Source organism: Corylus avellana, chromosome ca1 (genome assembly GCF_901000735.1).
Source record: "Corylus avellana chromosome ca1, CavTom2PMs-1.0".
In the NCBI taxonomy this organism is placed as follows: domain Eukaryota; kingdom Viridiplantae; phylum Streptophyta; class Magnoliopsida; order Fagales; family Betulaceae; genus Corylus; species Corylus avellana.
In genome coordinates, this window is record NC_081541.1 from 28,122,192 (window position 1) to 28,147,042 (window position 24,851).

General features: G+C 34.9%; 4 protein-coding genes and 1 non-coding gene across 5 annotated transcripts; 4 read left to right on the forward strand and 1 right to left on the reverse strand.

Moving 5' to 3' along the window:
- Nucleotides 1-1,325: 1,325 nt before the first annotated feature.
- LOC132168822 (la-related protein 6C-like) lies at nt 1,326-5,128 on the reverse strand. The gene is made up of 10 exons (XM_059579882.1): nt 4,823-5,128; nt 4,501-4,582; nt 4,295-4,392; nt 3,629-3,700; nt 3,468-3,547; nt 3,279-3,357; nt 3,042-3,089; nt 2,855-2,923; nt 2,575-2,703; nt 1,326-1,583 (listed from the first exon to the last, which is right to left on the reverse strand). Exons 1-10 carry the CDS (start codon nt 5,126-5,128, stop codon nt 1,326-1,328), a joined length of 1,221 nt encoding a protein of 406 aa, XP_059435865.1.
- A 1,824-nt stretch (nt 5,129-6,952) lies between these two features.
- On the forward strand, nt 6,953-7,420 carry LOC132168833 (cytochrome b561 and DOMON domain-containing protein At5g47530-like). Its single transcript, XM_059579891.1, has one exon. It carries the CDS (start codon nt 6,953-6,955, stop codon nt 7,418-7,420), a length of 468 nt encoding a protein of 155 aa, XP_059435874.1.
- A 2,126-nt stretch (nt 7,421-9,546) lies between these two features.
- TRNAI-AAU (transfer RNA isoleucine (anticodon AAU)) lies at nt 9,547-9,620 on the forward strand. The gene has a single exon. It is a non-coding gene; the product is annotated as a tRNA-Ile (tRNA).
- Nucleotides 9,621-11,927: 2,307 nt separating this feature from the next.
- Nucleotides 11,928-15,451, forward strand: LOC132163661 (peroxidase 10-like). The gene is made up of 5 exons (XM_059574031.1): nt 11,928-13,205; nt 13,742-13,933; nt 14,044-14,115; nt 14,193-14,376; nt 14,896-15,451. The coding sequence occupies exons 1-5, from the start codon at nt 12,978-12,980 to the stop codon at nt 15,303-15,305; spliced, it is 1,086 nt and encodes a 361-aa protein (XP_059430014.1). The 5' UTR covers nt 11,928-12,977; the 3' UTR covers nt 15,306-15,451.
- A 2,935-nt stretch (nt 15,452-18,386) lies between these two features.
- LOC132167582 (uncharacterized) lies at nt 18,387-19,686 on the forward strand. Its single transcript, XM_059578591.1, has one exon. It carries the CDS (start codon nt 18,904-18,906, stop codon nt 19,312-19,314), a length of 411 nt encoding a protein of 136 aa, XP_059434574.1. The 5' UTR covers nt 18,387-18,903; the 3' UTR covers nt 19,315-19,686.
- The last annotated feature ends 5,165 nt before the right edge of the window (nt 19,687-24,851 follow it).

Sequence of the window (24,851 nt, forward strand, 5' to 3'; positions counted from 1 at the left end):
AAATTGAGAGGATCCTAATTCATTTTCTTTCAAGAGTAACCGACTTACCGACATCTCAAACCGTGTTGAGAATTGAAGAGTCTTTCATCTGGTCAAGCTGTCAAGGTCATCCCCCCCCCCAATTGTTCCCAAGTAGGGCCCGAAATAAATAAGTTTGACCATTTCGAATCGGCTCAAATAAATTCGACTAAGACTTAATTTATTTAATAGGAATAAATGTAAATTAAGATTAGTTTATGTGATTGACTTAAATTACAAATTACTCCATGCAGTATAAAAAATAATTTAGAGATCAGGCCAAAATAACAATTTACTGATCAATAAAATCAATTTTCGTCGAATAACTTATCAAAGTCTATCAGTTTGCCAGGTCATACCCAATAAAAGCACGATTACTTTCAACTTTCAAAAATTACAACTAGAATTAACACATCAGGCCTCACTCTACATCAGCCCCCTACAATAAATTAAGCTTAATTCTATATCCCCCAAATTCTACCACATCTTGCTTCCGCCGCTCATACCTTATTCTTCCTAACCCTCATCTTCTATCTCCAAGTCACTTATTCGGGTTCGAAGCACGTACAACTGAAATCGCTTTCGGAAAATTGCCAAAATCGTCATAGCGTGCGCTACGCGCCACCTTCCTTTCGAAAATTTCTATAAGTTCAGTACTCTTCAACAATTTTCATGAATACACTCGTTTTCTAATTATATATATCTTCTTAGATCTTTTAGGGTCGATAATTTTGTCTCCTTTTAGACTTAGCACAACGAGGAAAGATATGTACATACTTGTTGATATATAAGATAATACTATTAGTTATGGGTTACATTGTCATTTGATTTCTTAATTAGTACTGCTTTAGTAATTAAATTAGTTACCCAAGTTTGTGCTATTTTACAATTTTATAATTAGAACCAAAGGTTTGATCTAATACTCAATAGTACCCATTTTCAGCTATTACACACACACACACACAATCCAAATTAGGTTAAAAATAATTAGAACAATATTTAGTAGCTTTGTCCATTGAAACATTGATTTTATTATCCTATAACATTCTTAAAAAAAAAATAATTAGACAAAAATGTGACCACCAAATACCTACAACCATTGTCATGACCTCTACATACCATAGTATATATATATGCTTAATTATAGACCAATATTCCACATATTATTGGCTACTTAATCAATTCCCCAGATTTCTTGAAGACTAAGCTGGGTGAATGTAGAGCCACTTTATATGAACTAATTAAAGGCCAAAAACCTTTAGGGCGAAAAAGAAGAAGAAGACCAAATTAGGGCACCACCCATCCTCTTAAGGTGAAGCAGCAGGTTGATGAGGTGGAATATTAGTCAATGGCTTTCCTCTTCCCATGGTGAAACCCCTTGTCCCATCTGGCATTCTTGGGCTCTTGGAAGGGTGGTTGGCAGAAGCTTCACACAGAATGCCGATTTGCAATAATGGAGAAGAGGGCAGCAGCAGCCCACGCCCACAGTGGCTTAGACCACGCCCTCTCCATTTTCCTCGAACTCGACCCCATCCTTTCTTTGATCCCAATGAATTTTCCTCAGCCTGCCAATCAATTATATATACATTCATTCTTTTTAATCAAATTAAGACCCCCTTTTGTTTGGAGGGGAAGTGTATCAACAAGGTCAAATTAAGATAATAATAGTGTACTTAATTTTCATTTTTGGGATTGTGTTAAAGAACTTAAAAAGCGCTCTAGTGCTAGACAAAAATGAGTCAGTTTGATAAAAAACATAAGAACCACTTCTTTGAATTCCTTTTCTATTAAAGCCTAAAACAGCGTTTTTAGACGCTTAAAAATGAGTATTTTTTTTTAGATTACAAAAACTCTATTTCTAAACACAATCTCTAATATGCTTTCAGTGCAATGTTTAAGGTTATCTAAAATAATAATAATAAAAAATGTCGAGATTTAGAGCCGGTTTGAAAAAATTTTCATTTTTAAGCTTCTTCCGAAAGACAGTATAGAGGTTTTGTCTATAAAAGAGGTATGAAATAGCTTTTTCGAAAAACTTCATTTTTAAGCTTATTCCAAAATGTAGTTTTGGGCTTTTTTTAGAGCAAAAAAGTCAGGTGCTTTTTTAAGTTTTTTTAACCAAACGGACCCATTTTTTGTTGTTACATTTTTATATACTAAAATCACTTTTTAAGCTCTTTAACGCAACATGGTGAGATGAATGAGGTGCATAGAGGGAGCAAATCAAAATGTTAGAATATTAATTAAATAGTTAAATTTACCCATTTATGTTAGTTTACGTTTTTTGGATAATTGATAATTTAATGTTATATCATTGTAGATGTCTTTGACTTTTGAGTTCAAATCTCACACGAGTGAGAGTGTTAGAATATTAATTAAATGATTAAATTCATCTATTCCTAATACTTAAAACTTTTAAAATAATTGATGATCTAGCATACATAAACAAAAAAAAGTCCTTAAAAATCATAAGCTTGTGAGTTTTTTTTTTTTTTTTTTGCGTAAAGATTCTCTAATATGATTAGCTATATACGATGAAGGATTAATCTTACGTACATTGCCCTCGACAACTGATTCTGTGTTGTTTGGCTGACAGGAATCTTCAATGGATTCATGAGGTGGTGCCTCAGAGTCCTCTAAAATGCCATCCAATTCTGACTTCCTGTTCTTTAGAACACATCTTGGCTGCACATAATTTTCTCAATCATTTTTTTTTTAATAAATTCAATGATAAATTCACATATTCACCATAAAAAAATGAGTAAAAGATCGGACGGAGAATGATTTTTTTTATCTTTTCTTAAGAATTCAAAAGCTTATTAGACGAGATACATACCGAGCGTCTAATCATCGACCTTACACGAAGCCCTATTCTCCAGTTCCTTTCATCATTCAATTTCTCAACCTGGTGAAGATGGCGAGTTATTGATGCTGTTGCAAGGTGAAGATGATATGTAGTAACAACAATACAGAAGTAAGAAAGTCTGCATGAATATTAAAATTTCTTCATGATTTTTACATACCGCTTTCTCAGCTTTATCCGCAGTCTCATATTCCACAAGTGCATGCAGCTAAAGCCAAAAGGAATTCATGCAAAAACAAAGCGGATTATTTCATGAGTAACGCTATTCTTTACACCTATTTTGTATCTATTGACGTGACGTGTTTTAGTTGATCATTTTTCTTTTGTTCATACAGAGCATGTTAGCTGATGTGAAACGGGTGTGAAAAATCATGTGTAGTTCAAAAATAATTTCTACCTTGTTGCTAACTAAACAATCGCCTTTGGATCGAGACGAGTGGGATTCTTGGGGATAACATATCCGAACTGCTTTCACGCTGCTCAGTGACAAAACCCAAAATGAGCAACAAGGAAGACCTTCTTCTTCACATTTAAACACGTACACCAGAAGAGGAGCATGTAAAATTACAAGGTTAAAAGACCAAACCTTCCGACCACACCAAATATTTTCTCAAGGTTTTGATGAGAGTGATCTTCAGGCAAATTCTCTGCAACAACTGTACGAGACTGCAAGAAAAAACTTTCTAAATTAAAAAAAGATTTTCTTTATCCATGTGCTATATATAGGAAGTTTTGCACTTCTTATACCTGCAAATCCTCTTTTTCTTTCTCAGTGAAAGGGTGTTTACGTCTAACCTTCTTGCCATCAGAACTTACAACCTTCCATCCATCATAAAATAGGATCAATATTTATAAACCAGAAAGACATTAATACAGGGGAAAGTTCACTTATACTTCCTAAATTAATGTTTCGGCACTTTTGCAATTATACATTTAAAATTTAAAAAGATGTAATGTCTGGTTCTTATGTTTTAAAACTTTGCAATGTCACATATCTATTTAAAACTTTATGTAAAATCATAACCAAGGACGTCAAAATACCCAAACTACCCTTTTTCTTTTAGAAGGCAAAAAAAAAGCTCAACCACTAACCCACCGCCGTCCGTGGGTCAAGCTGTTCCTTATTTATTTATTTATTTTTTAATTAAATTTTTATAAATTTTACAGGAGTATAAATGATTTCACTTATTAACTATTTGATTTAAACCTAAATCCTAAAGATAAGGATGGCCTTGTAAACTTTTTAAACATGAGAAAACAACATTAAAACTTTTTAAACTTTAATGATATGATCGATTACAGAAGTGCCCAAACACCATGGCACGTAAGTAAAGTTTTCCTGAAAATATATTTGATGTTTAATATTGAAAGTATTCCGTAACATGCAAGATAAAAAAGAAAGCAGAGACATACAAGCCTTGAAGAGGACCGCAGTGCTTGGGTTATTATAGTGTTATTGATATTAACAAGGGACTTAATCTTTTTTGTGGAAGCAATGACAGGTATTGGAACTGTTACAAAGACAACAAATGCAAGAATGAGAATCTTTGTTTTTTTGGCTTGAATCCATAAAGAAGCATAATTGAGTAGAAAAAGTTGTCTTCCATGATCATCCTTACCATAACCTTCAGGATCTTTATTTACGTGTTTCATAAAAGAATCATTTGCAAGCAGACTCATGTCGCTGAATTGATATTCCACCTGTTATATATACATACATACAGAAAGACCATGCTGAAATTCGAAAGGTGGTAAAAAGTATAATATATATAAAAGAAAAATTGTAATCAATAATCAAAACTGTTAAATTATCACTTTTTTTAAAAGCTCAACATGTGAAATATTTAGGATTTGAACTCTGGACTTTTATCATGATACCATATGTTAAATCACCAGTTATCTCAAAAGCTTAAACGAAGGATAAAAGATAAATTGAATCACCTGTTTGATGATCTTTTGCTGAAGATCATCGGAGAAGGTGCTTTTGGAGCGATCTGGCAGCGGGGGATTGGGGTTGGAGATCAAATATGCAGGCTCTTGGTCCCCAACATAGATCCAATCAGAGCCACCAGAGCCACCAAGAAAGTGGAAGCATGCAGGATAGGCATAATCTGGGACCGCAGGCATCTGAGTAAGTGATCTTGGGACAAATTCAGGTGCCTGGGCATTGAATCTGAAAGAGGGACTGTTTGTTTGTTTCATGTGATCATTTTCTTGCATTTTCTCCTCAGGTTGTGCTTGTGCCATTTTTCTCTTTTGTTTTTGTTTGTCTTTGTTTCCTTGTTCTTTTTTGTTTTCAGTTCTCTACCTGAGATTTGTGTTTGGATGTTGGTTTATTCTCTCTCTCTCTCTCCCCCTGAAGTTTAGTAACTGTCTGCATGTATTTGTTCATAATTGAATCCACGTTTCGCGCCCAATTACGGGCATCTATTCTGCAACGAGGGGACAAGTTTCCTACACACAACCGTTGCTTGTGGGTTTGACTTCTTTTTTAAGGTTAGCATTTTGCCAAAAGTCTCTCTCTCTCTACCAATTCCTAAAATCTTGCCTCGACTCACTTTGATCATCAAGATATTGTCCGATATATTTTGTTAGAGCAATATTACAAATTACATTTTAATTTCACAACTATTTAACGTGACCGTTAATCTTTGTTAAAAAAGAATAATATTAAAAATTACATTTTCATCGTAGAACTATCCCACAATGTGTAGACTTTTCAACCAAACTGTAGATTATGTCCTTATTTATTTATTTAAAAAAAGAAAGTCAAGAGTTGGTTAATAAGTATCCCACAATGTGTTGACTTCTCAACAAACTTTAGATTAGTCCTTATTTATTTATTTTTAAAAAGAAAGTAAGAGTTGGTTAAGTTGGATAGTTATACGATTAAAATGTGGCATATATATATATGTGTGTGTGTGTGTGTGTATCATTATAGATAGTTTAGTTGAAGATGGATTCCGGGAAGAATCGGGCTATTGTGAAGAATTTGATCCAAATTATTTTTGAGGAGTTAGATCCCGTTTGGCTCAAATACATGTGGGACGTTGACGGAGCCACCTGCAAGGACATGATCGAGATTATTTACATGCTTTATCTTGTTAAGAGTAAAATTTGATTACGTATTGTGATAGTGAAACTTGAGTTGTAATATATTTTGATGTTTGGTCTTTAACTGCGATATTTGAAGGCTTATCTATGCATGTGATCATGCTTTAGACTTCCTCTGATTATTTATGGATGGTAAGTTTAAATTATAGCTATCTCTATTTATAAGTGAAAACTTTTATACTGCAAATTAACTCTTTACGAATTAAGATGATGAAATTCTTGAGTTTGTTCGTCGTAGAATAAGATTGAAAGGTAAACCATATAGTCAATTACTAATTAATTGATTTTACTGGGGCATTACACTATTACCATAATTAGGGGCCTTAATTAGATATTATTTATTAACTTTTTATCATATTAAAGACTTAAACTATTTTTTTGATAAATAAACTCTATTGTACAATTATTAATTAGAGCTTTAATTAGATACTATTTATTAACCTTTTACCATATTGATTTTGGGGAACTCAATGGCGAAGGCGTGATATTGTTTTATATTTATTTATTTATTATTATTATTATTATAAAAAAATCTGATAACCATGGTTCACTTAACCCACGCCATCTCAGCAATTATGGATGCATGGTTTCCTGAAGAAATGCTACTGCGTAGCATTACTCTACCATATTAGAGCCTTCAAATATTTTTTTAGAAATAACCTTTATTAATATTGTACAATTGTTAATTGTGACCTTAATTAAATACTATATATTTATTAACTTTTTACCATATTAAAGCCTTAAAGGGGGCTTTATTTAATTGGAGGTCGCCTAGGGCTTGAACTACCCCTGAGTTTTTTCAATAATCCAGATTTAATTTCAAATTTTCTAAGTCCCCACGGGAAAAGCTCCAACATTAATGTTGTTTTTCTCTTGTGTTCTGTTCTCTCTATGTGCCTCATCATTCGCTCAAACCTGCAAGAGCTATACTTTCTCTAGCAAAAGGGTATACACCTCATGCCAAGACCTTCCTGTTTTGAGTGCTTCCTTCACTGGAGCTGCGACCAATCAACCAACAAAGTTGACATTGCTTTCAGGCTCACAGGAACCTCAAATTCGAGATGGATTGCTTGGGGCATCAACCCTACAGGACAAGGAATGGTCGGAGCACAAGCCCTTGTGGCCTATCAAACCTCCAGCTCAGCCATGCATGCATACACGTCACCAGTGCCTGCATATCACACATGGTTGCCAGAGGGTAGTTTGAGCTTTGGGGTTTCAAATCTCTCTGCAACATTTGAGAATGGCAATGAGATGATGATATTTGCTACACTGGCCCTTGATGGTGCCATGAAAACAGTGAACCATGTCTGGCAAGAAGGTCCTCTCATTGAAGGGAACCCTAGGAAACATGATATCTCTCCAGGTTCACCTAATTTGAGATCATTAGGCACCTTGAATCTTCTGGATAACCACCATGTGTAGAGCTCATGTGATGACGGAGTACGAGTAATGCTAGACGTCCTCTTTAAATATGTCTCCCTTGTGTCCTCTTAAAAGTGATCTGTCTTTTAAAATTATTATTGAATTTTTCAAGAGAACTGCTATTTTTCTATCTCCGGTCCGTCTCTCATCCATGATCTCCACCTATTTTATTTTAAAACTAACAAATGGATATGTATGACCCATATGTATAAGGTAAGCAGATCTAATGATCATTGGTTTTAAAAAAAAAAGATGGATGGCAGATGGACATGAGATTGAAAAATTGCAGATTTTATTTTTCAATAATAATTTTAAAATTCACATCAGTTCTGGGAATACAAGAAAAATATGGAGAGAACTGCTAGCATTCCTAGCTTGGTGGAGTACAAAACTTTTTTAAATTTTTATTTTTTATTTTTGCCTACACTCATAATTGTTGCAGTTATCTACAATTAACTAGAATAAGTAGGCAATTAAGCATCGTTGTACTATGATGAAATGATTATCAATGAAATATTTTTATTAAACCTTTAAGCTATTGGCTTGAGATAATGCTATTGTGCGGGTGAGACAATATTGATAATAACTTAGAATGTGCACATTTGTTTTAATTAAATTAAACATTAGTATAACTGTTTTTGCCCTAATTCTTTTTAATTATAGTTGATTATGAAATATTGTTTAACCACTAAATTTTGAGTTCAAATGGATCAATATTAAAACAATGAATAATCTTTTATAGAAAGTCAATGAAATTTTGAACAAGACAAAGAATTGCTAATCAATAGTGAAGAGCCAAAAAGATTTGGGGAGGCCAGCTGTTGATCTGCACCGGTTGTTTTTCTTTGTTATGAGAAATGATTCATTTCCTTCCTCGATCATTCTCTCATCTTTTTACTTTTCAAAATTATCATTGAATCTGTGGGCTCATGTGGGTTTCACTTATAGGCTACATATATTTATTGGTGATTTTGAAAAGTAGAAAGATGGGAGAATGTATAGTACTATGTCTCGTTTCTTATAAAAAGTTGGAAATATATGGAAAAAAAAAAAAATAAATAAACAAACAAAAAAACCGAAACAAGAGGAATTGTTTAAGCGCAAAACAAAATGTGAAAAAGGCGCTGGTCCTTTTTTTTTTTTTTTTTTGGTTTGTAATAGTTTTGCCCCATCTAAAATTCTGATTCCACGGGTGATTATAAGTAGAACTAATAATTTTTTACATGATTCGCAAACCAGACACGTAGTATGAAATTAAAAAGTTTGGGTGGAAGTGTATGCACCGTTTAATTAAATGAGTTAGGTTATAATTGACCTATATAATCTTATATTCATGGTTCGAATATGACCCAACCCGACACGCGACATAATAGCAGACAAATTTTTTATGTGATCCCTGAATCCGACACGAATTAGCAAAATATTTTCCACAAGCTTCGTCAATGAAAAAAAAAAAAGAAAAAAAAAAGGTGTCAACCAAAATTATAATGTTGCCCCTCACCACTCACACCACGACAACAGATGTTGCTCTTTGGCCAATTAAATTGCAAAAGTCTGCTCAAATTATGTTAATGGTTAAAGAGTCCATTCCATCATGATGTGGGGGTAAGACTTTATTTTACAGTTTTTAATAAAAAAATTAATACATCCCGTAAAAGCATCAAATATAATAAATATGAAAATACTATATCATTAATTCAAATTAATATCATGAACTTTAGTTCATTATAACCCAACGCTTCCCACCCACCTCCGAGCCCCCAACACCAAAATCTTCAAAATCAACCATGATAATGGCTCTCGTGGTTTTATGTGTGTGTGTGTTTTTTTTTTTTTCCAATAGATATTTTATTTGAGATATTTTATTAAGAAAAGAAAAATTATTTGGTGTGAAGAATTATATTATATTTTAGTGTTTTAAGCTTAGGTATCTACTTTCTATTCGAGAGTATAAAATATCCCGTTTACACCATAACTTAGATTGAAGCTATCCTCTAATCTGGTTATAACTGAAGTGTGGCCTAATCTTTGTGACGAGGAGAAATTGAGTAGAGAAATAACTGTAATTATATTATGATCGTTATGTAAAACAATAAAATAGTAAAATGCAATGAGTCATTTCAACTGGCCTATTAGCTCAGTTGGTTAGAGCGTCGTGCTAATAACGCGAAGGTCGCAGGTTCGAGACCTGCATGGGCCATGAAATTCATTCTATCTCTTTTTCCCTTTTTTCAACTGAAAATATGTAAACCTGAAGTACAAATGAAAGAAACGCGTGGGGCAGAAAATCAAATATTGTTTATCCAACGAAAGCGTGGGGCTGTAACCACACTCTTTTTTCTGTCGTAGTATTTTCTTTTGTTGGAACTGGAATGTGTTTAAAGTGATAATGCACGTAGCCTGCATGATAAAATGCCTGAAAGAGATTTCTTTGTGAAAAATTTGTTGACAGAAACTGGTTGATATATGTGTGTGTGTGTGTGAATTCAATTAGAGAATTTGGAAGGAATCATAAGCAGCTATTGATTAATGTTTCCATTTTCATCAAATAGCTATCACCCTGATTACAATCGATTATATCTTGCTTTTTGTCATGGCATTTGAGAATAAGATGTACATCTAATTACACCCTGCCAATTTTTCAAACAGGACTAGTCTAGCATTTGTTGGTGTCTTCAGTAAACATGGCTTTGTGTTGGAGTGGGTCCAAAATGAGATGCCGCCTTTTATAGTGCCTGGCAATGTCTCTCTTTAGTTTATGAACTAGTTTCTCCACAAGCTTTATTTCTGGTGTAGCTGTCCACTATCTTGTTTGTAATTTTGTAAAACTATGTCACAAGCTTGGGTCATGGATCTATAGAAGTATCCATTAGAACTAGAAGCATAGGTTACTTGCTCTTACTTTATAGGCATCAATGTGCTCTGAAATTGGATGCTTAAAGCTTGTTGTTGTTCCCATCTACCAAAGTTCCATTCTATGATTTTGAAGCCTGTCCAGGAATAGTACTTGTATCAGACATCCTTTAAATACTGTGCTTCTATTTGTTTTCATCATCAGCATATAGTTTTAAGTACATACCACCAAATGATCTCATCATTCAGTTAGCGCTCTTGCTTTCTTATGTAAAATTATTTTTATGTGTCCTTTATATCAAATCTACTGGTTTTTGGGTTTCCACAGAACTAGATTATCTAGGTACATCTAGTTGACTACAAAAGCCAATAAGTAGTCGAGGAAATAATTTCACCATTATTGCAAGTTTCCCAGGTTAGTAACTCGATTCCTTGTCATGTATTGCTGCTGAACACCTGCTTATTTATGTTGCCAGGTAGTCTTCTAACTCATGAAGGTTCCATATTCCATTGAAGCTTGGAAGAGTTCACTTTAGGAGAGATAATTATGCAGGGCAAGGTTAGGTATGTGGATTCTCTAATTGTTACAAGTAGCATCCAGGGGCTTCTAATGATAAAGCAATACCAAAAATTTGTAATGAAATAGTTGTCATAGTGAAGTAGTGCACTTCACTGTTGCTTTTTTAATATACTACATTACTAAGTGCAATGCATAATGTAGAATGCAAAGTGCTGGTTGAAATTTTTTTTGCTAGCCTTACTTGTAGAGACACTTGTACTTCCACTGTCATGACTTGATAAATATTGTAAGGTTTTATTGTGCTTTGTCTTTACAATTTGACCAGCATAGAATTATTTGCATACCTTTCTTGTATGAGATCCTAGTCACGTTTTTGGATCTTAGCATGCGTATGAAATCTTTACTAATATATTTGCTCAAGTATGAGTTCTTGTTGAATGCTTCTTTGTCTCTCTTGTCAAATAAAAATGTTTTAAGTATCTTAGAAAAGGAAATGTAGCCTGTGATATCAGTGGAGAGACGTCTGAGTTCTACGCAAGTTTTCTATGAACTTTTATATATTTATATATATATCACTGCTAATCTCTTCCTTGCTGATTGTTGGAGCAGGCAATTTCATTGTGCTGAACAACTGTTCTGCTGCAGTGAAATAGGGGGAGAATCCCAGTAATAAGAGAGTAAAAATTGGAAGAAATTTGTGCCTATGGAAAGAAACTACTGGCTGAGGTGTGGGTTTAAGTTGAATGTGGATCCAGATGTGCACATTTCTTGTTTTGTTAAGAATTTTTTCCTGATATTAGCTGCTTAACGATGGATTAGATATATCATCCAGACATTAGTATGTATCATCCACTGCTTCTTTTAATCGAAACCATTGGCAGACCATCTCTATTTGCTGAATGCTTAGGGAAACTTATTGAATGCACTAGCTCATACTGTACAAACAATAGATTAACTTTGCCTTCGTTTATTCAAGATGTTACATTTTATCTTGACTCTGCTTATTCTTTATCTTGGAATATTTTGCAAAGAATTTTTTTCTCCCTTTCTCATAATTGTACATAAGTTGATTGATTAGGTCAATGCCAGTGATATGGACATCTTTAGTATAAGTTCTACTGGTGTCAATTTACATCTTACATAGATTATCATTGAGAACAATCTCAACATACAAACAATTAGATTCAAATGCACATGGGTTGAAACCAAATGTTCTGAACCCATTACACTCTAATAGATAGGACATTCAATTCATTTTCTATGAAAGTTCTAACAAAAACTAATCACAATTGTGTTGTTAGAGAATATTGGCATTGATTTCTGTAAGTTTTTAAAGCATGGCACTATGTATTGGAGGGTCATGCATCAGAAATTGATTTCTGGTTCCTTCGTAGTGCTATTAACAATTTAGTCCTCAAGTTTGAGATTTCATATCAAAAATCATTATGATCCTAAGTGTCTCACATGACTTAAGTATAATCTTAACCATGTAAGTCGGTTTTCAAGGGTGAGTTTTACCCAAATTTTATATCATTTGGTATCAAAGTTAGCTACCACGTTGAATATGGGATCAAACGCAATTCATTGAATATGGGATCGAATGACTTGCAGCTTTGTGCACAAGTCACATAGGGAGCAACCTATAGGCTGGATTAAAATGTCTTGGTACTATGTATGAGCATAATATTAAGTAATTTAATATTGATAGATGAGTGAAACCGCCAAAAGAAAACTGGTTATCATTGGGTCAATGTAGACGTCGGTTGCAGAGCGTGGTTATATGTTATGATCCCAAGTATCTCACATAACTTAAGTACAATACTAACAATGTGTATGTAAACTTTCTGACACCCTCCCCTTGTAAGCTGATTTTCAAATGTAAGTTACCCAAAGTTTCTATCAAAAACACTTTTCACATTTTTAAATAAAATAACGATTGGGGAATATAAGAAGTAATAAAGTAGGGGATGATTTTAGTGAATGCTTATCACATCTAAATTAGTAGGACAACAAAGTTGCAAATGTGGCCACTAGATTTTACAACACTAGTGGCATAGCCACTTTCTAAGTTAACCAATCAATTTCCTTTGATATTCTATTGTTTTGCATATAAATCACCACTATGCCCCAAGTACATGTAATAGGAATCAGAAATTCACAGCAACTTGTCCATGCTCACAAGCTATGGGTCAAAAACTCTTCCCCTGTTTCACCTTATGTTTAATTGTGTCTTTGTCTCCAACCATTTATAGGTATCCCCTTGTTTATAGCCAACTTGATTACAATTTCTATGCCAATTCTTGCCCTGGCTTGCCCTGGATTGTCAGCAAAGGGGTTCAGTCAGCTGTCAATAATGACTACAGGATGGCTGCATCCCTACTTCGGCTGCACTTTCACGATTGTATTGTCAATGTAATTGTTCTTTTCTAAAACCTTTTTACCTCTAGCTTTTAGACATTGTTGCATCTCTTGCAGTGTAATCTCTTCCTGCCAGAATCAGATTGGAGCACACACTTACAACGCACATACATATAGAAACACATGTTCTTTGAGTAACTTTGAGAAAGACCAACTTATACCATATACTGTATTGCCAAGCACCCTTTATGTTTTAGTTGGTTGCCACTTGCCAATAACTAAAATAAATGAAAAATAAAATAAAATTTGGTGCACATTTTATTATCAGAAGTTTCTATCTGTTTACACAAACAGCCTACAATGAGTTTAGGCTACTATGTCAATGGGACATGTGACAGACACGTAATACAACCCAGACAAGCATGTTAAACTCTGTACAACTTGCTTGTTAATTTTATGTCCCTTTAGATTGTTTCTATTTGCTTCTTTGTTACTTGGATATTTTAATATGAGTGGAACATTCTTTATGTACATCAAATTTGACTCTATGGAGCCGTTAAATTGCCTAAGTGTGTGATTGCTTGGCATAGGGCTGTGATGCGTCAGTTCTTCTTGATGCCACAATAGATTTCACAGGTGAAAAGAATGCTCCTGCCAATCGCAATTCACTTAGAGGTTTTGAAGTCATCGACAATATAAAGGCTGAAGTTGAAAGATATTGTCCATTAACTGTTTCTTGTGCTGATATATTGACTCTTGCAGCAAAAGAAGCTGTTTCTATGGTATTTGATACACTTCTATATAAACTTTTAGATGACTCTGCAATTCAATCCCTTATTCAGTTGATCGTCTTTTTCTTATTTCTACACTCATTCTTTCTACTTTTTGTCAGGCTGGAGGGGTTTACAGTTCCTGGCCTGGTCCAATTGGCCGACGAGATGGAACAACACCAAGAGAGAAGGGAGTTAATGAACAAATACCATCACCTTTTGAATATCACTGCCAAGTTCTATTCACTTATTCTTTCAACTTTTTTGTCAGGCTGGTTGGGGTTACAATAGGGGTTACAATTTCTGGCTTGTTCCATTAGGCCGGCGAGATGGAACAACAGCAAGCGAGGAGGCAGTTAATGAACAAATACCATCACCTTTTGAGCCTCTACAGAATATCACTGCCAAGTTCACATCAAAGGGTCTTGACTTGAAGGATGTTGTAGTCCTCTCAGGTTCTTCTTCTTTACCTTGTCCTTATTTTAACCTACTAAATTTTGACTCTAAGAAGTAGTTTGACCTCCATTCTCATGCATAAATCGCACTATCCATTTGACCACTCATTTTCAAATAACATGAGAAGATTGATTCTTCGTGCATGGTGGAAAATTTCAAGCACACCTTTAATTAGGGTTGACAATTTTTGACACGATTCATAAATCTGATACGAACTTAGCTGGTTTGAGCTGAGGGGTTTGACATATGTATCCTATACTCATGCCTCAAGATAACTCGAACCTGATACACAACATAAAGACTAACAATGTTTGACATGACATACAAACCCAATATGAACCCAACATAATGAAATAGGTCGGATTATGGTTGACCTATATAGTCTTGTACGCATCCTTCAATACGACCCAAACTCGACATGTGAACAGAAATCTCTACCTAGTACCCTTAATTAGGCCATTCCTTAATGTGTTTTTGACATAGAGGGCTTTTACATATGCAACTAGTCTCTCTTACAGGAGGACACACCATAGGTTATGCCCAATGCTTCGCCTTCAAGAGGAGACTCTTTGACTTCCAAGGCTCCGGCAAGCCGGACCCTACACTCGACTCTTCGCTCCTCTCAAACTTGCAAAGCACATGCCCCAACGGAGATGCATCAAAGACCAATCTTGCTCCTCTTGATGTCACAAGTTCTAACAAGTTTGACAATTTGTATTACACAAACCTCAAAAGCAACAAGGCGCTTCTTGAGTCTGATCAAGCTTTAATGGGGGATCCACAGACTGCTGCAATGGTTGAAAGTTATAGCATGAACCCACTTATATTTTATAATGATTTTGTAGCATCGATGATAAAGCTCGGTAATGTTGGGGTGCTCACTGGGGAAAATGGGGAAATTAGGAAGAAATGTGGCTCTGTGAATTAAGTACTTTAGTCAATGTAAAAGGCCAATGGCTTACTAAAGTAGTTTAGTCTTGTTATGTATGTGTCATGAAGGCTGATATACATTGTATGGATGACCAAATCCAAGTATAAATGGGCATTTGAATTTCAACGTCCACAATGAGTCACTATAACTAGCTTTGGTGACAGTATTCTTGATTACCTTCTTTGCCTTTGAGGGTTCCTCCTGGAATTGCAGCTGGAACACTATCAATATTGAATTTTCATTTTGGTCTTTGTATTTTAGATTCTGTAATTTTTTATTTTTGTAACTGTGTTTTTGTTTGTGCTCGTTCTTACTCATCTATAAAATAAAATAAAATATAAATTGGCCATTTGGTTTTGGTGTCAGAAGTGGAATCCACATTTGAATTTTTAACAATTATCTATGGTTGACAATTTTTTATAAGACTCGCAAATCTGATATGAATTCAATACGAAATTAATGATTTAGGATTGAGAGATATATCTTGTTTAATTCAATAAATCAATTTAAAATTAACCTATATAATCTTATTATGGTGCCATGAAAGGTGATACAAATCATAATGGATGACCAAATCCAAGCGCAAATGGCCATTTGATTTTGTTGTCAGAAATTGTATCCACATTTGTGCCATGAAAGGTGATATAGATCATAGTGGATGACTAAATCCAAGTGCAAATGGCCATTTGATTTTGATGTCAAAAGTGGAATCCACATTTGAATGACGGGTTTGTTTGGATGTGTGATTTTTTTGTATTCTTTCCAACTCAACTAACTTTTTTTACAAAAAAAAAAAATTATTATTATTATTATTATTAATGATTTTTTTTTTTTTAACTGAGTTGAAAATTTTTGAGTTGAGTAAAGTGAATTCAAATCAACAAAAAAACAAAAAAAAAAAAGAAGAAGAGAAGAGTTGGAAAAAAATCTTGTTCCCAAACAAACTTGAATGCTTCAAAAACAAAACCACCAAAACACAAATCTTTCACCAAAAACTTTAAAGGATAATTTCACTTACCCATTAATGTTTATGCACTTTTACAATTGTACATTTAAAGTTTAAAAAGTATGAATGTCGAAAGAATGAAGAAGTAGGCAAAACTATTTTCTCCTCTGGACCACTCACCATAAAGACAAAGAAGGCCTTGTTAAGGAGATAAACAATTTGAGAGTTTATACTCAAAGTGTATTAATATACATATTTGAATACCACTCTAACTCAAAAGTTGTGGTACTCAACATTGTTACTTGTGAGTCTTTTCACATTAACCTAACTCTCCATCACTTGTGAGTCTTTTTACATTTTTCAAGAGTTTCTCACGTCAAGAGTTGCGGAAGCCGACATAATTAACTCCAAACCAGACACGCATCCGTGCACCAATCCCAAGAAGCTAACCATGACTTTGATACCATTTTGCTATGGAGATAAATTGTTTGGGAGTTTTATCGAGAGTACATTAATATACATATTTTAACACTATTCTAGCCCAAAAGCTTAAGTTAATGGGCCTGAGTTCACTTAGGTATAATAACTACTATTTTTCTTTATATTTTTGCAAGGTGAGACTCAACGCTAAAAGTGCTACCCAACTCATACTTCGGAGCAATTAAAGTAAATACCCTTTAAATTATTTTGAAAAACAATCATGTGTAAGTCCCACTAAGATCAAGCCTAATGACTATATAAACATATTTTATTGTTCTTTTATTTCTAGTTCAATTGGGATGAAGAAGGGAAAGTGGTTTCTATTTGAGGGAGAAGAACAAGTTCAAATGCACATAGATTCAAAAAAGAAGCCGACAAGGAGTGCTTGGATTCAAAAAAGAATATAAAGAAAAGCTGGAAGATGCCTGGCAGAACTTTGTACAGTCACATTGAGATTTCTGTCCTTGTATCGAAAAACAAATTCTCTCTCACTATCTCTCTTCTATATAATTGGATCTGCCAAAATTATTTTATATTATGAACTATCATACTCATCATCATCATCAAACATATTCTCTGTTTTCAGGCCAGATTCTCTATATTCTGACTCCTGATATCTATGTGGTTTTGAATTGTTTGAAATCCATTTATTCTCTGTAATTGTAATTGAGGCTTTTGGGTTTATTTATGTCAATCTTTTCTATATACCTGTGGCAGGGGAATTTGAGAATGATAGACTTTAGTGACGTACGATTGTTGAGGTTGGGAGAAAAGAGAGAGGATGAAAAGAAGAGCGGTGGATCAATTAGCTTAAATTTTGAACCTTTTTTGCTTGTAGAAAAATAATGTTAAAACTTTTTGACCTTTGAGAAAAAGCAAATCCTATCAAGTACCCAGAAACAACTTTAATGGGAAATAAAAAAAGAAAAAGAAAAACAACTTTAAAATCGTGATATGCACCTTTGGCATCATACGGTGCATTGATATTCATCTTCCATGAAGTAATAAAATAGGAAGAACTAAGGAGAAGATCAAGATAGTAATAAAATAGGAAGAACTAAGGAGAAGATCAAGATCAAGATCACCCTATTGTTGTTGGTAAAGAGTTTTGGAAAGACAAAAGAAAAGAAAGAAGAATTGATTGATGTGATATAAATGTGAAGTGAATTTTGAATTTTTTGTGAGAAAAAAAGTTGTTTGATAATATAAAAATAGTAAGCTCAAGACTACATTATGTTCTTATAGAGCTCATTGGGCGAAGACAAAGGAAGACACGGTTTGAGACTTTGGGAAATTATGATCTACTTTGGTTCATATTTGAGGGACAATTTTGTTTCCAAAAAAGTAAAAGAATAAAAATGCCCATAAAATATAAGGAATTAAATGCTTTCTAGTTCAAATGAAAGAGAGAGAATTTAGTTTAAACAGCACGCTGATGTCTTAATTAAGTTCATAGTTAATAAGTAAATAACAAAGATAAAGCACAAACTCAAAGTCATTTTACTCAAATACTTTCTTAAATCATAATTCCTTTCAAAAGCTTAAATCTTGTTTGGTTAGCAAATTAAAAGATGATGAAGGAAAAGTACAAGTCAATAAATAATGCAAATGACATTCCAAGTTCTCTCTCTATCTCTCCGGGTACATTCCAAGTCCCTCTGGCTTTTCTATTTTTGAAGTATGTCAAACGGGGTTTTTCATACATCCTTGCAGTACCAGAAAAGGTGCTGAGAAAACTCTCCCACCATTTGAAAAACCTTTTTTCTTGGGCTTTGCTCCTCAAAACATTCCCACTTCCTCCTCCTCCTCCTCTCTCTCTCTCTCTCTCTCTCTCTCTCTCCATATTTTTACCACACCAATCCAGTAGATCCTTCTTCCTCTTGAAAAACTTGACCCTTAAAAGTAAAAAACAGAAAAACATAGAAAAGAAAAAGAAAAACCCCTAAAAGAAAACTAGAAATCTCTAGAGGTCTTTTCTAAAGCTTTTGAACACCGAACAGAAACTTTCCTCCCATTTTCTTCTCACTCTGTTTTTTTTTTTTTTGTCTCTTTTCAGGATCTAATTAATACTTTGTTTGGAAACAAACCCAGATTCTAGTTTTCTTTAAACCTCTGAAAAACCCAAAAGATTTTCAAAGCTTTGTGAGTGAGTGAGAGAGTCATAGTCACATGTCTACTCAAATAGACCAACAGCCACCGCCGCTGGCGGTGACCCAGCAAGCCTACACGACCCACTCGGGCCACGGGTCGGTGGGGCCCGTGATCGCCGTACTTGCAGTGATAACTATTCTTGGAGTCATAGCCGGGATGATCGGCCGGCTTTGTTCCGGCCGCCGCATCATGGGTCATGGACAGTACGACTTTGAGAGCTGGGTGGAGAGGAAATGCTCGTCGTGCCTCGACGGCAGAGTCGACTATCCCCCGCCGCGCCACCCTGCGCCAACCGCCACCGAAGAGCCTGTGCCGGTGGCCGAGCCGGTGGAAACCCCACAAGAGATAAAGGAAGAAGAGGAAGCTCATGAAAATACAAACGGACATGGGCATGGGCATGGGCATGGGCATGGACATGGTGAATCTTGACAAGAGATTATGGTTATACTCTATCTCTCTTTTTCTTTTTCTTTTTTTCTTTTTTTATGTGAAATGGGTTCTTCTAATAATTTTAGTTTTATCCTTTATTTTTATTTTTTTTTTATTTTTAGTGTTTGAGTTTAGTTTTTAATTTTTATTTTTTTAATGCTGGTTTTTTCTTTTTCTTTTTCCAAATTTTCATGGGGCATGCAACATCAAAGAATGTTCATTATGATCAGCATGAGAACATTATTATGAGATTGGTGATTTTTTCTTTTTCTTTTTTTTTTTTCATGAATATAATTAAGTAAAAATTTTGGAGGAAGAAAGAAACTCTATTTCTCCGTACACCTTTTTGCTTTCCCATTCTTGTCAGCATATGGAGACAATGGTGAGTAATAAAATACAAAATAAGATTAAAAAATGAAAAAAAAAAAAAAAAAAGTTTTGATCTTCATATATTGTGTCAATTATTAGCATTAATGGCTACTTTTAATACAGCTCTGTGGTTTGTTAGGTCTTTAATTTTGTGTTTCTGTATTAGTCTGATGTTCTTTTTATTTTTTTATTTTTTATTTATTGTCTTTTATTTTAAGGTGAATAGCTTTTTTGGTATTTGAGTTTTGAAGTTTTTTAATTTTCTTCTAGGTTTTAAAACATGACTAATCTTGTACCTCAGCCACCCCTAAGGTTAAACTGGGGGTGGTTGGGCCACCTCTATAGAATTTTTCAAACCGAAAATAGTGATTTGGTCTTTTCTAAAATTTGAAATACTAAATTAGTCATATTTTAAAACTTAGGGGAAAAAATTAAAAAACCTCAAAACTCAAGTAATAAAAAGTTATTAATCATTTATTTTATTTCAATGACCTTGTTCTTTGGATTCTCCTCTTTGTCTTTTTCTTTTTCCTGGGTGATCCTGTTCTTGTTATACGACATTCCTTGTTAGTGATAAGAGACAAACAGGGCTTTGGAGCCCAAACCCCCATGAAAGAAAGAAACATTGAACTTCAATGGGAAAATGTTGTTGCCGAGGCTGTCTGTAAACTGGGTTTTTGCATATTTTTCAGTCGAATTTAATCATTTAATTTATATTTACTACAGCATCCGAGGTTTATTGCTTTAATCAAACACTTTCCCCATCAATTTTTTTTCAAAAAAAATGTACGTTAAATACATACAGCCATGAAGTAGGTGTGGAGCTGTGGTCCAGGTAGAAGAAATAAAAGGAGCCTTGACAGAAATCTTCCCTCTTTAAAAGCCTTGCTCTATAAAACTTTAGGAATGCCAACGAGGGTCCCCTACCCCATAATTGATGGTCATGATCGATGCTGCCCCTAAAATTTATAGCCAATGCTTGTTTTTAATGAATGAAAGATTTATTGAAGGCTAAGAACACTACTACACAAACAAGGAACAACAAAACAGCAGAGAAATAACATAACGTTAAAATGACAGCTGATACACGCATGGTTCAATAGTACTAGTATCTTCATACCATTTATTTCAGTCTATGTATCATGAAAGCATTCAAAATTTCTTCGTCATGGCATAAAGTGACTGTTATAATATTTTATAATATTTTTTTTTATTTGGCATGGGTTTACTTGTTCGCCGCTTCTTTATATTCATCATATACTTTTTTTTTTTCTAAGCAAAGAAGGAAAGGGCTACAGGGGATGATCTTTACCACTTCTGATCCGAAAGGAATAAGAAGTGGGAGATCCTAACAACGAAAAATGGGTGGGCTCCCTAACAACAAACCCAAAACGAAGTAAAACAGTGTAACAATAATTACAAATGGTAGAAAATGGGTCAAACAAGTGACCCGGTCCTCTCAAAGGGCCGCACATAGCGGTAACAGAAGCTAAAGGGGCACAACAAAATTTGAGCCCCCAGATTTAACCAGCGACGACCACCGGACAGTGATAGAAGCGGAAGGGGCACTGTTATAGTCCGTTGAAGGGACTGAAGCACAGAGAGTAACTATCACAAATCCGAAAACAAACACAAAACATAAAAGCAATAGAAAATACAAGCCCAAAAGAAGTCACACAAGGCAGAGCATAAAATTAAAAAGCAGGAACATAACACCAAACCCAAAAATCACAAGTATCAACGAAGTTGTCGGAGAAGCCACACTGGCGCGAGGCAAACCGGAGTAGGAGCGGAAGGAGACGACGGGGGGTTGGAGTGCCGATGATGATGGAGGAAGGGCGCGATGGAGGGCAGATTTGGCGTAGGAAGATGGATCTAGCACCAAAAGAGCTAAACCCAAAAAACAAAACAGATCCGGGTGGAGGTGACGATTCGGCGAAACAAAGGAGGCGACACGGCGGCTATGGAGGCGAAGATGATGCAATATTGGGAGGAGGGGGGATAAATCGCACAAGGCAACGGGTGTTAGAGAAAAACTCATCCAGAGGAAAAAAAAAAACAAGGAGGAAAAGGGAGGGGGGGGGGGGGGGGGGGGAAGAAAGAGGTTCTTCCCTCCTCCCAAACCAGGCGGTGGCTAGGTTAGGGTTTTTTTTTAGGAGAGAGGGCTAAGCGTTTTTTCAAGACCCAGACTTCAATTTCATTCAATATGTAACCCTAACACGTCATCAGTTTTTCTTTCTGTTTCTGCTTTTTCTTTTATTTCATATTATATCCAATAAGGATCAGGCTTAGGTGCTGTAATTTTTTTTTACAGCATCCGTGCTGTAATTCTTTTAAGGGTTGAAGATTCACTTTTCATTTCTCTTTAGTCCCATTGGACCTTCCATGCTACTTGAACATTCTGCCAAACATTCATGCTTGTCACGCACTGCCACGCGCTTCGCCCGTGTTGTCAATGTCTTCCTAGTCCTCCTTGAACCAAATTATGGATATCCAAAACCAGAATTAGGTTTGCTGGGTTCAGATTTATTGATAAGTGGAATACCTGTCACCAAAGCCACCGCATGCACTACCTAGTTTTTTTGCTTGTACAGCCATGCACCATCATAGTTGACTAATTGGCGTGTTTGCCGCACCATTCAATAGATCCAAAGCCAACAAGTCTGCCGCCGTCAAAATTCGCCTTAGTGGACTTCCCGCAAGCTTTCACAGCTTCAACATTCTATGGTTACGCTTCACGCGCCGGCAACTCTCCCAGCGCATCCTTATCATGTGCGCGTCTTAGACACACTTTACGAGTGTCGCACTTTACACGTGACACGTGCCTTCCTCATGCGCAATCTTATGGAAATCCTTGTAAATGGAGAAAGTTAGTGGAAAACCTTGTGACCAACTTTACTTTGGGATTGTTGCTCTTAGTATGGTTTGTGCTTGAGGCTATATATAGGATATTGCACACTCAAGTTTTTCTTCTGTTTCTCTTGCTCCGTCTCCTAAAAACACAAATCCTCTATGCAACCCTCACAAGATCCAAGCTAAGGAGGGAAGAGCCTCCACTCTTCCCTCCTTCCCCATCCCATAGCTTTTTAGGTTTTTTGTCTATGATTTTGAAGTTAGATCTACTGCTATTCCTCTGCCTTCATTAACCATGTGCTATGCCTCCACCATCACCAGTCTCCACTCCTCTAGTGCGTACACCCCCACGCGCCGCCGTGGCATGTGTGGGTTGCACATGCTGACATTTATTTTGGTCTCGATCAAGTGGTAGATCCTCGGCTCCTCTACTCACTTGGCTCTTCGTATTTGCTCTTTGTGGAGCCCTTTCGGTGCAACAAAATTTGCAAACCAAAATCCATATCCAAATCATGAAATTCAGAGTCTTTGATACTTAGTGTCTCACAGTTTTTGAAGGTGTGTCCATCACAACTTAGTCTGCAACTTGATAGAAACTAAGAAATATATGAGTGCCGTTCAATGCACTCACAACTCTCCACAATGGCCGTTACAATATATTTTTAAATAAATAATAGTAATGGAAAAATTCATTTAACACTCTAAACTTTTATCGTATTTGTAATCATTCTCCTAAACTTCAAAAAGCTTTCAATTTAATGTATCCAAGTTAACACAAGTTTGTAATGTCACTCTTGTTAAATCTTAACGGAGGCCGTAATAAATTTCAAAATATCCCTAATTTGTTTTGCATAATCCACGTTAGGCTTAGTGGGTGGTCGGCTTGGTGGGTTTGATGACCAACCTTAAGACCCACATTGGGTCACAAGTGACCCATGGCAGCTGATGTTCACAATGTTTTTTTTATTAATTATTTAATTAAGGTAATTTTATAAATTTATAATTACCGTCTGATTTAAATTATAAGAGTTATTTCATTTATTTACCGTCTAATTTAACCTCAAACTCTAATGATATGTGTGAAATTGCAGATTTTATAAACTTAAATACATTAATTTTTAAAGTTTGAAAAGTTTGAAAGAGAAATTATAAATGCAAGTAAGATTTTTCCAAAAATAAAAGTATAAATATCAATTGGGCAAAAGTGGACAGTGGACCACTTGAAAATGTGGATGACCATTTAGTGAAGAAAATGAAGAAACAGATTGAGCAAGAGACACACACACCCAATCTGTAGGTGGCAATTGGTTGTTTATTGAAAATTCCATGTGATATTGGCAGCTTTTGTCTCGGCCACCACCAATACCATCATGAAGCCATCAACTCTAGCAATAAGCAAAGGTGGGATTCTCTCTGGCCTCTCTCTAGGACACTTCCTCTGTACAATTTGTACTGATTTTCTCTTTAATTAATTCTTCCATTGTTCTGTCCCTTAAGTCCTAGGTTACCTTTGTTAAAAATGTCTTTCCATGTTTGACACGTCTGAAAAACTAGTTTTTTTATTTTTTTTTATATTTTTATATAATTTGAAGAGTTGGAAAAAGAGAAAGAGGACACAAATGAGTTGTGGAGAAAGAGAGCGAATATAAGGAGTTGGGTTGGGATTGAAATCTAGTGCAAGTTGCTTGCAATTTGGGTTTTTTTTTTATCCAGACAGGTATTCGGGCATCCTGAGACCTCCTGAATGTTATTTTCCTTCATCTATGTAAATTATTTTACACCTCATGAATGTTATTTTTCTCCTCCAACTGAAATATTTTTAAATTGACCAATATTTTACACCGTGCTAAACATTCAATCTTTTCAAAAAAATATTTTACATTAAAACAAACCGGACCTAAAAAGAAAAAGAGAAAATTTTCAATAACTATTTTTGCATCTCCTTCCACTACAATTTTCTCACATGCATTTTTATCTTTCTTTAAAAAAAAAAAGTGGTAATTTACCCTTACTACTACCCTAATAACAATCTACCCCCTAAAGTATCAATTGTTACAATTTACCCCATAAACTATCAAAACAATGACAATGTACCCTTACTTTTAACAAAATGACAAAATTACCCTTACTAAAATAAAAACAAAAATACTAAAATTTATTTTTTCCAAAATTTTAAGGGTATTTTTGTTTTATTGAAAATTATATAGGGGTAATTTGGTCACTTTGCTAGTAATGGGGGGTACATTGTCATTGTTTTAGTAGTTTGGGGGGTAAATTGTCACAATTGATAGTTTGGGGGGTAGATTGTTATTGTG

What these genes read in the sequence shown, in the direction of transcription:
- LOC132168822 (XM_059579882.1), bottom strand. Translation starts at nt 5,128, where the DNA reads ATGGCACAAGCACAACCTGAGGAGAAAATGCAAGAAAATGATCACATG. An exon ending in TAAAGATCCTGAAGGTTATG is followed by an intron (nt 4,393 to 4,500) that starts GTAAGGATGATC and finishes TCTTTGTAACAG; the next exon opens with TTCCAATACCTGTCATTGCT. An exon ending in GGTCGATGATTAGACGCTCG is followed by an intron (nt 2,704 to 2,854) that starts GTATGTATCTCG and finishes AATTATGTGCAG; the next exon opens with CCAAGATGTGTTCTAAAGAA.
- LOC132168833 (XM_059579891.1), top strand. Translation starts at nt 6,953, where the DNA reads ATGCCAAGACCTTCCTGTTTTGAGTGCTTCCTTCACTGGAGCTGCGAC.
- LOC132163661 (XM_059574031.1), top strand. Translation starts at nt 12,978, where the DNA reads ATGGGTCAAAAACTCTTCCCCTGTTTCACCTTATGTTTAATTGTGTCT. An exon ending in TTCACGATTGTATTGTCAAT is followed by an intron (nt 13,206 to 13,741) that starts GTAATTGTTCTT and finishes TGCTTGGCATAG; the next exon opens with GGCTGTGATGCGTCAGTTCT. An exon ending in GGATGTTGTAGTCCTCTCAG is followed by an intron (nt 14,377 to 14,895) that starts GTTCTTCTTCTT and finishes TCTCTCTTACAG; the next exon opens with GAGGACACACCATAGGTTAT.
- LOC132167582 (XM_059578591.1), top strand. Translation starts at nt 18,904, where the DNA reads ATGTCTACTCAAATAGACCAACAGCCACCGCCGCTGGCGGTGACCCAG.